Raw genomic sequence first — 17,673 nt, 5'->3', positions numbered from 1 at the left:
GGAGGCCTGGCATGCTGTAGCCCATGGGGTTGCAAAGAGTAGGACACCACTTAGTGACTGAACAATAACAGGCTTCAAAGATTTGACTGACATGCAAATTCTTTGAAAAATCTTATAGAACATCTGTTACGTATATATAGCAAAGGAGCTTCCCAGGTGGCTCAGTGGTAAAGAATCCACCTGCCAAAGCAGAAGATGCAAGAGATAGGTTTGATCCCTGGGTTGGAAGATCCTCTGGAGTAGGAAACGACAACCCACTCCAAGATTCTTGTAGTGGAAAAGAAGCTTGCCTGGAAAATTTCATGGACAGAGGAGCCTGGCGGGCTTTAGTCCATGGGGTGGCAAAAGAGCCAGACACGACTGAGCACACACACACACACACACACACACACACATAGCAAAGCACTTAAACCCATAAGAGAGAAACAAACAGAACACCTATGAAGTATGAGGCTCAGACTATATGATCACTCAAGCCTCTTCCAGTTTTAGCAGCCTGTGAAACTGAAGTGTGTTGGCAGAAAAAATGGTAGGACTATAGTGAGCTTCTGTGGCATCAGTAAAAATCAGATTCCTTTCTAAGCTATGCCTTCTAAAAACTGAGCTTCTACCCATTCTAAGCTATGTCTACTGTGAGTCCAAAGTAGACATGTCTGTGCCCACACTAACTTTCACCAGCATCTGTTCTGGGCATAAAACTTCAACTGAGTCTCTTTAAGAGCAGAATAAATGATGCTGATGCTTGTTTTTTGGACCAGAATATAAAACTAAGAAAGAAGCCAAAACACAGCCCTCTAGAATGACTTAGACTTCTTTGGAAGAAAACAAACAAACAAAAAAGGACTTAATTTCAGAAATGTTCACTAGATGGTGTTATGCTAAACTATATTTTTAAAAAATTTAAATTGTGATGAAATACATGTAACATAAAATTTACCATCTTACTCATTTTTAATTTGCACAACTGCATCTCGTTCACCTACCTGGTAAACTGTCGACTCTCTTCATGAACTTCCATTTCTGTGCTTTTAAATTCATTTAGTTCTTTCCTTATTGCTGCCTAAGTAGGAAACAATAGATAAACAGAATTACTAGTTAGAGCACACATTTCCTCAGCATGTATAGAATCAATGAAGCAGACATTCTTTTATGAAGTATCTTGAAGAAAGGAATTTCGAGTTCCCACCTCTAAAGATGGGATAAATGCAGTATCGATACTACAGCCAAACAAAAACCAGGACAGATCTCTGCAAGTGTCACTCACAAGGCAGGGGGCAAGGGGGCCTTTGCCAAACCCACCCTGGAGCCTGATCTATGAGTCACACACCCACCGCATCCTCGATGACCACAAGGATAGCACAGGTCATGAGTTTTTCTGAGAAACAGTATCATTTTCCTATGAAAGTTCTGCATTTCATACCACCCACAGCAACATGGCTTTGACAAGCTGCCACAGAGCTACAGAGAAGGCAATTGCTATTTATTCTTTGGTATTGAAAGTTTAGACAATTAGAATTAAACATTTCAGCACAGCACTTAAAGCTACTCAAAGAAAATATCGAGGAGAATGCTGTTTCCATTATTATTTATTGAATACATAATCCAAGCCATGTGCATGCTGGGGTTGGAAGAGATGCTTACAGGTTGAAAAGCTGAATACTCATTCACGTGTTAACACTGGTTACCATTAACAATACCGGCTAGATCATGGATGGTTTTTTGGTTTTAATTTTATGCTTATCTTTATTTTCTAATTTTTCTATGAAGAAGTATTTTTTTTTTTTTTTCTACTTGAGATCTTTGTTGCTGGGAGTGGGCAGATTGCTCTAGCTGCGGCAAGCAGGGGCTACTCTCTAGCTGTGGTATGCAGGCTTCTCATTGCGGTGGCTTCTCTTGTTATGGAGCACAGGCCCTAGAATGCACGGGCCCAGCAGTTGCAGCTCTGAGCCATGTGGAGTCTTCCTACGACAGGGATCGAACCTGAGTCCCCTGCATTGGTAGGCAGGTTCTTTACCACTGAACCACCAGGGAAGTCCTTATGAAGAAGTTTTGTAAATGAAAAAATACTCATAAAAGCATCCTCAGAACCTCTGAGAAACAGACTTCTCAGCTGAAACACAGAATGAAGTTACAAATCACGGTGATAAGAAAATCTACTTTGTGATTGGGGGCCTTCCCCGATAACTCATCAGGTAAAGAACCCACCTACAATGCAGGAGACACAGGACATGCAGGTTTGATCCCTGGGTCAGAAGGATCCCCTGGAGGAGGAAATGGCAACCCACTCCAGTACTCTTGCCTGAAAAATCCCACGGAGCCTGGCTGGCTACAATCCAAAGGGTCAAAAAGAGCTGGACATGACTGAGTGACTGAGCACAGCATACACACTTTGTGGTTGGAAAAAGATGTATTTTAGAAAAGGAAAAAAACAGAAGAAATCCCTGAGGCTTCTCTCCGGCTTTCTCTCATCACTAGCTATCACTCTGCAATATATAAGCTTTTCCCCAATGCTGCTTTCAATCTTATGTTTAAATCCTATAGTCACAGATTGTTTTTCTCTCCAAATCTATTCCTCAGTCCCTGTAGTTTCTATGAGGAACCTGAGGCTGGGAACTGTGGCAATGGTTCTTGCCACTGGCTTTTGAAAGAGGATGAATCCAGTAGAGAAATATTTCAGGGCCCAAGTCCCCTGTGATAAGAGTACATACCTTGTTTCACAAATGAGATCAGCAGTAAGGACACTCTTCTTTACTCACTGTAAAAACTGATACCCAGAACCAGGAGCTAAAATAGTGAAGAATGGGGCTTTCCTGATGGTCCAGTGGCTAAGAATCCACCTCACAATGCTGGGGACACTGGTTTGATACCTAGTCTGGGAAGATCCCAAATGTCGAGGGGCAACTAAGCCTGCATGCCGCAAACAGTGAAGCCCACGCTTGGAGCCTGTGCTCTGAAACAAGAGAAGCCACCGCAATGAGAAGCTCATGCACTGCAAGAAAAATAGACCCCACTCACTGCAACTAAAGAAAGGCTGAGTGCAACAACAAAAACCCAACATAGCCAAAAAAGAAACATATTTAAAACAGCAAAGACTCTATACTCATCACCAATTAACATCTATCAAAAAGCTTTCCTTCATCTACTCAAGTGTCCACTGATAGATGAATGGATAAAAATGAATGTACATATACACGCACACACACACACACACACACAATGGAGTATTACTCAGCCATGAAAATAATGAAATCTTGCCATTTGCAACAACCTGGATAGACCTAGAGGGTACTATGTTAAGTGAACTAAGTCAGACAGAGAAAAATAAATACCGTATGATGTATGATTTTATTTATACGTGGAATCTAAAAAAACAAATGAACAAACATAACAAACCAGAAACAGATGCATAGATACAAAGAACAAACTGGTGGCTGCCAGGGGTAAGAGGGTAGGAAGAAGGATGAGTAAAATAGGTGAGAGAGATTAAGAGGTACAAACTTTCATTATAAAATAAATGAGTCATAGGGATATCATGTATAGCACAGGGATACAGTCATTAATATTGTGACGACTCTGTATGGAGACAGGTAGGCCCTCTTACTTCAAATCCCACACCCTTTCTAATAAAATGAACTTCAGGGCCTATGTCATCCACATAATTGTGTCAGATCTCTACGCTGTGTGCGCTGGTTATGATTAGAAATGCCAAGTCAATTACAGGCAATGAATATGATAGGAAATTACAGGGGCTGGTTGTTTGAAAATATACATCAAGAAGATGTGACTCTAGGCAGTTAAAGGAATGCAATACTCATTTAAAAAATCTACTGAAGAAAGACCATGGCTTTATTCCACAGGTTACTTCCTCTTATAATTTAAAGAGAAAGTTTCCTGAGAGAGTTTTGAAAGGAAAAAAAAGTAATTAAATGCCCTTTATGTTAGGGAAATACATGGACAATAATCTTAACTCTTTTCTATACAAATGAGACCAGAATTGAAGTCTAATAACTATTCACATAAGTGTAAATGGGACTGATATTTTTTTGAGTTGTTTTTGTGTGTGTGTTTTTGTCTGTTTGTTTTTGGCCTCACCCTGCAGCATGTGGGATCTTAAATCCCTGACCAGGGATTGAACTCGTGGCCCCTGCATTGAAAGCATGAAGTCTCAACCACAGGACCACCAGGGAAGTCCTGGGACTGATATTTTTTTTGAAAGATAATGGGACAGGAAGAGGTAGGCAGAGTTAGTGGGATTGGAGCCTGAATGGTGCTGAGTTCTATCAACCATGGGAAGCCATTCAGCCAAAACTAGCTATTTCTAAGACTGAAACAAATCAAGCCCACAGAAGACAGTACTGGCACCAAGTAGTAATTTTTGGTACTGTGAGAATTATAGAAAGGTTAAAGAAAAAAAAACAAAAAAGACTGGAACTAGGTTTAAAACTGATGACTGGTTACTTGTGATGACTGGTCACAGAACATCTATTTATCACTCCCAGTCCACTCAAGGGTCAGCCTGGCCAGAGGCAACAGGTGATTTGCTGAATACACAGACCTTGCTGCTTCTTCAAATAACATAATCTGTGAAGCCAGGATGAACTAGAACTCCCATCATTTTCATGTCTTTTGTTTATTTCTTTGATAAAAATCTGATATTTAACATGGAGAGGATTTCTTGACTACTTGTCAAGATCAATGCCATGGGTAGGTAAGTATACTCAGCTGTTGTAAGCACGAACAAGCCAGAGAATATCTCCATATGGAATTAAAATCTCAGTCTTTCCTAGGACCTGTTTAGACACTGTATCCCTGGAAGGGTGGTATATTCTATTCATTCTTATGTTCCCAGCATTTAAGATAATACTTAATATATTAGGAAGTTTTTAATAAACGACTACTAGATAACTTGTTGGACAAACCCATGTATCATCTGAAAAATTCTGGATTATCTTTCATTGGATAAATTTAGACTAGACTGTAAACTGAGGCTTCAATGAGTAGTGAAAATGTCACCAATGGGGAACAAAGCTTAAATTATCAAGCCTGACCATGAATGTAATACTGGTAAGAGTTACCATTTATTGATGAGCTGAAACTTCACAAATAACCTACCTAATTCTCAAGATAGATCTAATTGGATCTACTTTACTAGTGAGGAAACCCAAGTTAAATGACTTGGCCAAGGTCAAACATCTACCAAGTGGCCAAGCAGGAATCAAATCCATAAGCACCCAGCTCTAAAGCCTGCCTTCCCCACCCATGGCCAACCCCAGGGAGATGGCAACTGCTGTGTGAGCCTTGGTCTTCAAGCCAAGTTGACGGCCTTCTCTGGCTCTACTTGTCACCTTAGGGTTCGTCTACCTCAGCACAGATACTGATATAGGCCACATGTAGATTACATAGGCCACATGTATCTTACTATATGTGTATTTGTTTCTAGTGCTCTACTCAAGCACTGACTCAATGGACATGAGTTTTGAGCAAACTCCAGGAGATGATGAAGGGCAGGGAAGCCTCGCATGCTGCAGCCCCATGAGGGGCTCACAAAAAGTCAGACACAACTAAGCGACCAAACAACCTACCTGAGCACAGATATTCTAAAATAAAAAATATTACCTTAAAGGTGACTTAAGCTCCATTGAGTTTACAATTAATAAGGCATTTCCCCCACCACTTCTCTTTCCCATTGTGGGCAGTTTAACATGACTACCAGATTTAAGGGTTTCTCTGGTGGCTCAGATAGTAAAGAATCTGCCAGCAATGCAGGAGACCAAGATTCAATCCCTGGGCTGGGAAGATCCCCTGGAGAAGGGAATGGCTACCCACTCCAGTATGCATGCCTGTAGAATCCCATGGACAGAGGAGCCTGATGTGCTATACAGTCCATGGGGTTGCAAACAGTGACCAACACACACCAGATTTATGGCATTTCCCAGAGCACCTGGCACAGTGTTTTCATAGACTGGGCATTGATTGGTTATTGACTAATTGACACTGATCCCTTTTCTTTACACTTGAAGTTCAAAGAAATTTTAAATGCAAAGTGGTATCTTAGAGGGGCTAAGAAAATAGCACTAACAAAAGAGAGAGAAAGGATGGCTTCTTTAGCCTGGCAGGAAGTTCAGTGTTTATTCTGAGAACAGAGGTAGAAATATTTACTTTCAATAGTTTTTTTTTTTTTTTCTTTACATGGGATATATAGTTCAAAAGCAAAACTTTTTAATATGAAAGGTAAATACAAGTTTTTATTATCAATTAACTAAAACTATATTATTATAAATCGTATTATATATTATGAAATGTTTTAAGGTAAAAAGCAACAGAAATCCAGAAATGATTTTTATAATAATGATGATTAGCATACATTTTCCTTCCAAAATAAAATATATCCTAAGACTGTTGATACTTTTAGTATCTCTGGGCAATAAGTAAATTTCACTATACAAATCTTTTAACATCAAGAGAAAATAAATGATCTTTTTCCAGTGTTAGGTTAAAAACAATATTTTTAGAAACTCTTAAAAATATTATGCATTGATGTGCACTGTAATTGTTATTTTCTCACCTTGTATTTTTGAATATTCTGATTTCTGCCAATGAACATGAGTCACTTGTGTGTATACAAAGTACTATACATTAAAAGCATTTTTATTTTCTTTTTAAAATTTTTTGTTGAAGTACAGTTGATTTACAATGTGTTAGTTTCAGGTGTACAGCAAAAGAATTATTTTAAATTGTCTTTTTTTTCTTTCTATCTTTAAAAAGTATACAACATTTTTTCTATCTAAAAAGAAATTGTTCTTATTTTTCTTTAAGGAAGAAAAAAAACCTACAATACAAATCCAGTTCTAAAAATGCAGTCATCGAGACCTTCAGAAATCTCAGGGTTAAGGGGACAGAAAATGCCAAAGGGAGAAAATGAGTCTCGTGTATGGGTAGAGAGGCCCCTGGCTTAGCTCTGCCACTCAGGGTTCAATCAGCAAGGGAGACGTGAATGTCGTGTGCTTTCAAGTTACTCATGAACAGACATTAAGCCTGCGGGATAAAACCTGACCAAATACATCTCCCCTGCAGCCTACAAGTTCAGCACAAGAATCTGTTTTTGTTAAAAAACCCTCTCTGTTATTATAGCTCGAGGTGGATAAACTTTACCTTCCAATAACAGACAAGAGTTAGGAAGGAGTATTTCAAGCATATGGGAAAATGCAGTTTACATACGAGGGTGGTTAATCATTTAGATTCTCACTGCTTGTACACTGTGCACTTGCATGTGATTTCTACTCATTTACCTGGCCGCCCTCTACTTGCCTTTCTGAAGTTCAACATTTGAGTAACATAACAACTGGGAATGGTGGAAATGGCAAACTGCATTTTCCAAAGATGGCAACAATAATAATTCCAGCTCACACGCTCTTCTGCAATCTGACCTTGCCACCATTCCCCCCACTGAAAGGTAGAGCTAATTACCCTCCCCTTGAATCTGAGCTGCCCTAATGACTTGCTTAGAACTAACAGAATGTTGGGAAAGCGAGGCTGGGTGCCTTCTAAAGCTGGGTCAGAAAAGTCCACGCAGCTTTTACCTGGTTCTCTCCGGGCACGTGCTCTGGGACAAGCCAGCCACCATGTAAGAAATCTGACAACAACTCTGAGGCCACCATGTTGAAAAAGCTGCATGTCGGTGGCTTGGTGGACAGCCCCAGCTGAGCCCAGGGCTAAGCCTAGCCTCTGAGACATCGTCAGATGGTAAACAATCTGCCTGCAATGCAGGAGACCTGGGTTTGATCCCTGGGTCAGGAAGATCCCCTGGAGAAGGGAAAGGCTACCACTCCAGTATTCTTTCCTGGAGAATTCCATGGACAGAGAAGCTTGGGGGGCTACAGTTCATGGCCTCCCAAAGAATCAGACACAACTGAGTTACTAACACTTTCTTTTCACTTTTCGCCAAGACACCAGACATGTAAACAAACCACTTCAGACCCTCCACAGAAGCCAATCTGTCAGCTGAGTAACAGTCAATGACCTGAGTCTCTCTTGCTTAAGGGCAAGAGACCACATTAAGTAGTTTATAGGCAATTCTTGGAAACCCATAAACTTGACCAGTTCCTTCAGGAAACATGGTAGTGATTGATGGTGGGCCTGACCCAGGACCTGAGTATCACAGTCTCCTTCACGCCCTCATGGCTGCCCTCAATCCGCGTGATTCCCCTTCCTGGGAAAGCCTCCTCTTAAAGTGCACCTTCCTCCGCCTCGCTGACCATCCCACCCTCAAGGGTTTTCTCCTCACCTTTTCTGCATAAGCAGTGACTTGCTGCTCCATTGATTATGCACCACTCTCTCACTGACTTTTTCTCCCAGAGGCAACCTTTCCCTTTCTTTTGGCTCCTTTCTCATGGCATAAAAGATTGCTCAAGTATTTCCCACAGATTAGAAAAAAAGTCATTCTCTTGATATTCTTATTTTCCAAATCTACTCACTCAAGCTTGCAGCATTCCCAATCATTCTCCCTCAGGTGACTAGCTTATACTTCTTCGCAGCAAGACTCTTGGGACTGTGTTTTATTCTCAGGGTTCCCACCACAGTCAGGCTTCCACCTGTCAGTCTGTTAAAATGCCTCCTCTCACTACGTAACCAACCACTTGTGAGCCGACACTCCCCTCCCCAGGCTGCTGGGCTAACTCTTCTCTTTCCCCACCTCATAGACATTTCATTTCAGTGTTTCTTAATGGCTCTTCATGCAGGCTTCAGTTCAGTTCAGTCGCTCATTCGTGTCCAACTCTTTGCGACCTCATGGACTGCAGCACACCAGGCCTCCCTGTCCATCACCAACTCCCAGAGCTTGCTCAAACTCATGTCCATCGAGTTGGTGATGCCATCCAACCGTCTCATCCTCTGTCATCCCCTTCTCCTCCTGCCATCAATCTTTCCCAGCATCAGAGTCTTTCCCAATGAGTCAGTTCTTCGAATCAGGTGGCCAAAGTACTGGAGTTTCAGCTTCAGCATCAGTCCTTTCAGTGAGGGACTGATTGGCTTTCTTGGGTGCTATTCTCAGCCTCCGGAATCCCTTTTCATTTGGAACACTCTTCCTTTGTAACCTTACTCCTTCCTAGTTTTCACTTCTTATGAGCTAAGAATTACTGACTCCATATCTCTAATATGAGCCTGACTCATACTAGGTGCTTTACAGAACGAATTCAATTAAATGGTGTCAGCATAGAGTGTAACTAAAAGCCTAGTTCTAATATTAAGCCTGGGTATGACCTGAGTTTATTTGATACCAAATTTTGTTCAGAGACAAAAATTAGAAACCTTTATTTGGGAGATCAGGAAAACTTTAAAATGAAAAATGTAAAAAGAAACAACTGATTTGCAAAATTCTTTAACTATGTAACCATAATACTCATAAAATTGTCTTTCTTCATGATGGGACCCTCTCTATATTGCAGTTTTTCTGAACTGTGAGGCATGAAAGAGATTAAGGGTTGGTAAACCATGACCCACAGGCCAAATGTGGTCCACTATCTGTGTTTTTTTAAGTTTTAATTGAAGGATAATTGCTTTACAGGGTTTTGTGGCTTTCTCTCATACATCAAGGAGAATCAGCCATAGATAAACCCATGTCCCCTTCCTCCTGGACCTCCCGCCCACCTCCCTCCCCTTCCCAACCTTCAGCCTGTCACAGAGCCCCTGTTTGAGTTCCTTGAATCATACAGCAAATTCCCATTAGCTATCTACTTTATATATGGTATTGTAGACTTCTATGTTACTCTCTCTGTAAATCTCCCCTTCTCCCTCCTCTCCTCCCACTGTGTCCATAGGTCTGTTCCCTATGTCAGTTTCTCCACTGCTGCCCTGAAAATAAATTCATCAGTGCCATCTCTTCAGATTCCATATATATGTGTCAGAATACGATATTCATATTTCTCTTTCTGACTTACTTCACTCTGTATAATACTCTCTAGTTTCATCCACCTCATTAGAACAGATTCAAATGAGTTCCTTTTTATGGCTAAGTAGTATTCCAATATCTATATGTACCACAGATTCTTTATCCATTCATCTGTTGATGGACATCTAGGTTGCTTCCATGTTCTAGCTATTGCAAATAGTGCTGCAATGAACACTGGAGTACACGTGTCTTTTTCAGTTTTGATTTCCTCAGGGTATATGCCTAGGAGTGGGATTGCTGGGTCATATAGTGGTTTCACTCCTAGCTTTTTAAGGAGTCTCCATACTGTCTTCCACAGTGGCTATATCAGTTTACATTCCCACCAGCAATGCAGGAGGGTTCCCTTTTCTCCACACCCTCTCCAGCATTTATTGTTTGTAGACTTTTTAATGATGGCCATTCTGACTGGTGTGAAGTGGTATCTCATTGTAGTTTTGATTTGCATTTCTCTAATAATGAGTGATGTTGAGCATCTTCTCATGTGCTTGTTAGCCATCTGTATGTTTTTTTTTGGAGAAATGTCTCTGCAGGTCCCTTTCCCACTTTTTGATTGTGTTGTTTGCTTCTCTGGTATTGAGCTGTATGAGCTGCTTGTATATTTTGGAAATTAATTCTTTATCAGTTATTTCCTTTGCTATTATTTTCTCCCATTCTGAGGGTTGTCTTTTCACCTTGTTTGTAGTTTCCTTTGCTGTGCAAAAGCTTTTAATCAGGCCCCACTTGTTTATTTTTGTTTTTATTTCCATTACTCTAGGAGGTGGGTCATAGAAGATATTGCTTTGATTTATGTCATCGAGTGTTCTGCCTCATCATCTGTTTTTATAAAGTTTTATTGGACCACATATAGATCCACTCACTCACACATTGTCTATGACTGCTTCCCTGCTACAAAGGCAGAGCTGAGCCATTGTAATAAAGACTGGATGGCCTGCAAAGCCGGAAATATTGACTTTCTGGCCATTTATAGAAAATGTGTGCCAGCCTCGATACACCTCAATACCTTTTCCAAGAATAACTTGTATATTTTCTAAGAGTAAGGGTAAATAATGGTTGTGGGAAAGCACTCTTCCACCCCAATTCAGATTTGTTTGCAGATGGGTTACATGGAAACTAAGAACAAGTTTTTTTTCCTGAAACTCAGTTGAAAGAACTATGTCGATATTAAATATATCACTTAAGTGGCTTAAATAATCAAAGGCAGAAAAGTATTAGGATATTTGGTAATACTTAATCTCCCAAGATGACTAAGTAGAAGGTAAGTAGGTACTGGCAATTTCAGAAAAGCAATAAAATCATAAATAAATAAAATCATGGCTCATGCCACTGAAGTCTTGCCTTGTCTGCAGGTGTTAACCTGGCCCAGGGCTTGTCTGCCCGGCGATCATAGTCAGGTGAATCAGTGACTTCCACATACTCGTTAAACCGCAGGATCCTTCGAGCCTGCAGCTCTGCCACTGTGGGTCTCAGGCTGAGCTGCAGGAGGATAAAGAAAAAAGGATAGTTCAATAAACCATTTACAGCCTCATGGTGGCATGTTTTTCTATAGAGAACTTCAAAGTTATAAGGTCACTTTCAGATATCAAAAAAAAAAAAAAAAGGCAGCAGCATCTTGGGAGTTTCTAATGAGAACTAGAAAGCAGTATGCCCTAATTTTGAGGCTATAAAAATCATCCTTGTTAGATAGGTCACAATCTTTGGCAACTGGCTGCATTATGCTATCTTCCCCACCTTGCCTGGCATCTCTGACATGGGGAACAGGAAGCAGTACAGACACAATAGTAATCCGGATATGGAATGGCTGGCTTAAAGACTGAATTATCAAGACAGAAGCCCTACAAACTGTAGAAATGAGAATAAAAATCTCTGTTCCTTCTACATTATACCTGCATAGTCACAGATGTACAAAGTTATAACAAAGATAGTCCAGTGAAGGGTGAGCCTACAACAGTCTTTTGTGAGAGTCTAAGGACCCAGGCCAAGATTTGACATTGACCCTTGGCACTGAGAAACCGTGTGCAGGAATGAGGAAGGGGGACTTGCTGGAAAACTGCACTTTACGGAGGTCACAACTGCTTAAAACCAGCTGCAACCTTTAAGACACTTCCAGTTAGGTGGATTCTGTCTGTGGTCTTTGTGAAATTCAAATTTACAGTTATATTTAATCTACCATACCCTGTGTGCATTTGCTTTCCTCTCCTGGACCCCTCTCAAGTCCAAGAATAAGACAGAAACGGTTCTTAAGACACTAAAGAAACTTAGCCCCTGGTTGACAGGTATCATCCACTCTCCAATATAAAGATTCATGATTTTGCAACCTTTCTCAGTTGGGAGGTGTCACAGTATTGTCAGTTAGGTAGACTCAGTCCTCTGTTTTACAGAAAAGGTTCATTTTCAGTCTCTTTCTCTCTCTCTCTCCATATATATACATACATACATATATATGTATGTATGTATATAATGTATAATATATGTATATAATGTATAATGTATGCTGCTGCTGCTGCTGCTAAGTCACTTCAGTCATGTCCGACTCTGTGCGACCCCAAAGACGGCAACCCATCAGGCTCCCCTGTCCCTGGGATTCTCAAGGCAAGAACACTGGAGTGGGTTGCCATTTCCTTCTCCAATGCGTGAGAGTGAAAAGTGAAAGTGAAGTCGCTCAGTTGTGTCCGACTCTTAGCAACCCCATGGACTGCGGCCCACCAGGGTCCTCCGTCCATGGGATTTTCCAGGCAAGAGTACTGGAGTGGGGTGCCATTCCCTTCTCCGTATAATGTATGTATGTATATAATATATATACGTATATAATATCTCTCTCTCTCTCTCTCTCTATATATATATATATACAGCCAGACTATCTATGATCTAAGTGGACCTCTTTGGAATCATTCCATATTTGCATGGGCTCAATTTTTGGAAAAATTAAGCATGCTCACCAAAAAATGGATGCTTTTGTAGTCAAAAATATTCCCTTTCCTTAGCTTCCTCTTGAGTAAAACCAGAGGCTGAACTGTCAGTGCTCTAACATTCAAGGCATTCAGGGATTCTTAGACAGTCTGGGTCTACACACTGAACCCATTTGACCTGGGATATGGCAACTTGGCTCCTTCTATATTCATAAAGCCCTGGTAGGTGATGGACAAAGGAAGGAACAATCTAAGGGGTTTTGTTATCGTCTCAGTTACTGTTCTATATATATATTGTTAGCTTCTTACTGCCTTTCCAGGGTGGATACGGTTGAGGAAGTAGAGAAACCCTTGCCTCCGGCGACTTCCCAAAAGGCAAGTAACCAATGGCCACACAGGTTAGAAATTCTCCATCCAGTCTTGTCCTTCAGGGCTGTGCCAGTCCCAGGGTGGCTATTATGTCTATGGAATTTTTCACACCTGTAGGAGGGAGCTCTGTGCAGTACAGGCAATCGGAGGTAGGGCAGCCCTCCTGGAAGCCCCCAAACGGATTGAGAAAAGATCATATGTATGACAGGGGTGGCCTGAGCATGGGGGTAGTTATTGCTTACCCGTAGTTGGTAACATGCACGCTAAGTCACCTTAGTCACGTCCGGCTCTTTGTGACCCTATGGACTATAGCCCTCCAGGCTCCTCTGTCCATGGAATTCTCCAGGCAAGAATACTGGACTGGGCTGCCATACCCTCCCTCCAAGTGAGCTGGTAACTTAATGGCTATGAATTGCTAGAAGAGCCATCTCTAGAATGGCTTACAGCATCTTTCTCAGCTTGATTATTATTTGATGTTTAGGCTCTTTGAGGAAAAAAAGAGATGAATTAAGGATCTTTTGCCCTAAAAATCAAAACCAAAACCTCTCAAAATACAGTCTCCACCCTTCCAATGGGAATGGAGTGCTTCTTCTACATGCCTGCGAATGCTTTTGCTGTGAACTCCACAGCCAGCCCAGATTAAATGTGGGTCAGGTCACACACTTTGCTGCAGATGTCATATTTTACTCTTCCTGCCTTATTCAGGTGTGAAAGGTTTATCTAAAGAATGTCTGAACAAGGCGTTAATAATAAATGAAAACTCTGATAATGCTTAATTTTTCTGAAGACTATTACTATTTTAATACTTAAAGAAAAAAGCTATGGTCCTAGTATCAGATTTTTATTTTCATAAATCAGTAGTAACAACTGACTGAGTTTTGGAGCGAAACCATTTGTGAACTTGGGTAGCAGTGCAGCAGGCAAGCTGGATGATTAAGTTCACTTTATAAATTACTCACTCAGCTCAGAATCTTCAATAATAACCAAATATTTATTCAGTATTTCAAAGACCATGTGGAAAGTGTGAGCATTTTTTAAAACTATAGATTGAAATGTTAATAATGGCTATTTATGAATGGGAGATATTTGCATGATTTTCCAGTCTTTTCTGTTTCTTGTGGTGTTTAAATTTTTTCACACAGATTATGCTATTTTCATAATTGGCAAATGTAATTTAGAACTTTTGATTGTCAACTTTTCAAAATTAGCACATTATGCAATTATTAATATAAACATAATTCACATTATAAGCATTATATTTATTTTAATGTTAGTGACTAGTTAGCAGGTTAATAGGAATGTTTATGGTTAGTAGGTTAATAGGATCATTCCTAAATATCAGATTTACATGTAGAACACTGATCTACATTTTAAAAATGAAGTATATCTCAAAATACACATGCTCATTAACAGTCATAGTTTCATTACCTTTCTGCTGAGTCTGCGTTTAAGTTCCATTTTTGCTTCTTGCTCTTCTTCTTCATTTTTTTCTGTTTATTAATTGGGTGGGGGAGAGGAGGAAAGGCATGAAGATTTAGTTACTATAAAAGATTATATAATCAGAAAGTAGATCAGGCCAGTTATTTGACTTCACATTGATCAAACACTCCACCAACATCTTTAAAAAGCTGTTCAAGATTCTGCAGAAAGATTGATCATTAATTTATAGATATATTATTTTTTCCTTATAGCACTGGTTTATTTACTAACAGTAAACCTTTTTGCCTCATTTCTTGTTTTCTTCTGAAAAAAACCCCAAGAATGCTCATACTCTGGTGAAAGTCTCTCACTGCTGATCATCTCATAGGCTTATAAGAACAATCTATCTGAATTCAGATAAAAATGTATTACTGGATCTGGCCTTCATGTGAAAATCTGAATCACATCAAAAGAACAAATTAAAACCATCTGATGCATGTCTGAGTTGCTGATTTCCATTCAAATCCAAGCAAAATACTTGATTTTTTTGCTTTGATTTCCATAGAAGCAGAATATAATAATTTCTCTGGATTTTGCTTTCAAACCAGAATGTTCTGAATGGGGTTATGGTGTTTGGTTGATGTGGATGATTTATTTTCTTGTGACTCTAACTTTCCAAAGTCTTCTCTTTATCCAGTGCTTCACCAAGTAGTACAATTTAATGGCCAACTCAAATGAATGCTGTCCAACAGATGGGATTAAGAAAAAAATGTCCAGAACTTTAAAAGAAATAAACACTGCTCAGGGTTTAATGCTAGCTACTTGATGACCTTCTCTTGGCTGCTTCCTGTAGCTCATTATTTGTTTGGTAAGTGAGCACAGATTCTCGGATACCAATGCTTACGAAAGATTATCTTTTAGAAAATGCCATAATGAATTCTACTGAAGGAAAGTCACACTTAGTATAAAGGCTCAACCAAAGAGCTGAAAAAGTCTCCTCCACAATTTTTAAAATTCAAATAGACTTCTTACTGTTAAGACTGTTTTTACTGTGAATATGATATCAGTATTCAATATTGCAACATTTGTATTTGCTTGCTGAGCATGCTAAATTCTCTATTAATTTTACTTATCTGGACAGGGAAAAGTTTTGACATTCTTCTGAAATACTAGTTTTAATTAATAAGAAAGAGGACGATCTGTCTGGTTATTTAAACAGAGAGTGGACATAAACTGAAATCACCTTGTAAGACAAGAAATGACTAGTTAGTATGTTTTCATTAAGTGTCTGAGAGAGCCAAATAAAATTTGATTATAATTCAGATTTCTTCTGAAAATACTGTAGGTTTTTCTAATTGCTTCACAAAATATATATCCTTTGATATCCTTAAAATACATCCTTAGGGTCAAATACTTTATGAGTTGGATAAGGCATGTGGGTTGTAAATTACTTGTAACAGACAAACACCAAACTTGTGGTTCATGTGATCCAAACAAGGGCTTTACAAGGTTAGACATTTGATGATTTTAAGAAAAAAATTATAATCATTAAAACCTTTTTAGTCATTCTTCCTATACAACGATTATGCTACAATTTTCAAAAGTAATTTTCAAAGACAAAATACTCGTTATCTAATATGACTCAAAGCTAACAAATGCCCTAATTTTTATGAAATATATAAAATTTCATTTCCTTGAAGAGACTATTACCTAATTTTGCTCTATGAAGCACACTGCACATCTAGGTGTCAGCCAGTGACGTTTTTAAAAAAGAAGGGCCAACTGTAGTTAGTTAAATACACAGGAGTTTATATACCAATTGGGAATTCCTCTCTAACATCAGGAACTGACTTCCTTACATTTCCCATTTTTGAAATTATGTTTCTAAGGAAATTAGAGGAAGAGGGTGAGATGTGGAAGAAGGCTAATGTGATTCTTCCTCTGAATGTGTTAAATAGTCATTGTTAAATCTTTTACTAAGAGTCAAAATTAAACCTTAAACTTAGTTTGAAAAAATTCACCAAGTTTCTAGAACTTAAAAAAAAATTATTAGGGGGTTAATTATAAAGTAGGATGTAAACATGGCACTTTAAACAGACTGGAAGAATGCTCATGAAGGAAGCTGCTGGCTCACTGACAAATCTTGCCCTCAGTAGCTCATCAGAGTAGAAAGGGGCAGATATCAGAACAGCCACAGAAAGCACTTGCCATAAACACACAAACAATGCACAGAGTTGAACAGCAGTGTGCACTGCAGGAAATCTGCCCTCCAAGTGCTGCCCTGAACCTCATATGGATGAGCTAAAAGGAGAAACAGAAAAGCAGCCAAGTGCCAGCAACTGGAGTGTGATGATACTCTTCACTAACTCAGACAAGATGGGTTCAAAAAGCTAAACATTTTTTTGTGAGATTGTTTTCACTTTGTGCTGTTTTGCATGTTTCTATATGGATTTTGTTAACAAACAAGAATGCAGTAATAAACCTACTTTGAAATGCACCCAAAAACAAAATGACTCCATAGATGGACAGATGTGTGACAAAGTAAGATGTTAATGGTAGAATACAGATAGTAGATACATGGATATTACTGTAAAATTGTTTCTAGTTTTCTGTATGCTTAAAAAATTTCGTAACAAAATGCCAGGGAAAAACACATGTAGAACTCAATGACTTAACACATGTTTTTTCTATGGAAGATTGAGCTGGAATTATAGTCATAACTAAATAGTATAAGAAGATCTGAATATTTTATCCCTACCCTGTCAAAGGTGTCCCATGAACATCTCTTTTCCTGAGAAGCAAAAGCTGACCTTTCAAGCACCAAAAGTGGCTTTCTATTTTAACAATATTAAGAAACTAGTACTAAAATCTAACTTAAATATATATATATATATATATATATTAAAAAAAACCCTAGATGCACTAAAATAAGAAAGAGATCAAGTTAGGTGTGATACTGGGAATGATACTAAGAAATAAAATTTGTCCTGTGGTCTCTGATTAAAGCCATGAGCATTGTGTGCCATTTGATTC

General features: G+C 39.2%; 1 protein-coding gene across 4 annotated transcripts in view; it reads right to left on the bottom strand.

Annotated features, from left to right (window-relative positions):
• Positions 1 to 17,673, bottom strand: part of PHACTR2 (phosphatase and actin regulator 2) — a 146,863-nt gene that overhangs the window by 16,722 nt on the left and 112,468 nt on the right. For all 4 annotated transcript variants that reach the window (XR_826280.1, XM_010851469.1, XM_010851467.1 and 1 more), the window contains 3 exons: positions 14,650 to 14,711; positions 11,282 to 11,419; positions 984 to 1,060 (listed from right to left, as the gene is read on the bottom strand). Coding sequence is in view for 3 of the 4 variants with exons in the window: in XM_010851469.1 (XP_010849771.1) it covers positions 984 to 1,060; positions 11,282 to 11,419; positions 14,650 to 14,711 (277 nt within the window). In the remaining variant the exon portion in view is untranslated. The remainder of the gene's footprint in view (positions 1 to 983; positions 1,061 to 11,281; positions 11,420 to 14,649; positions 14,712 to 17,673) is intronic.

This window comes from Bison bison, unplaced genomic scaffold (assembly GCF_000754665.1).
Source record: "Bison bison bison isolate TAMUID 2011002044 unplaced genomic scaffold, Bison_UMD1.0 scf7180017864303, whole genome shotgun sequence".
NCBI classification, from domain to species: Eukaryota; Metazoa; Chordata; class Mammalia; order Artiodactyla; family Bovidae; genus Bison; species Bison bison.
The sequence above is the reverse complement of the archived record's forward strand: the minus strand, read 5'-3'. Positions and strand labels throughout refer to the sequence as shown.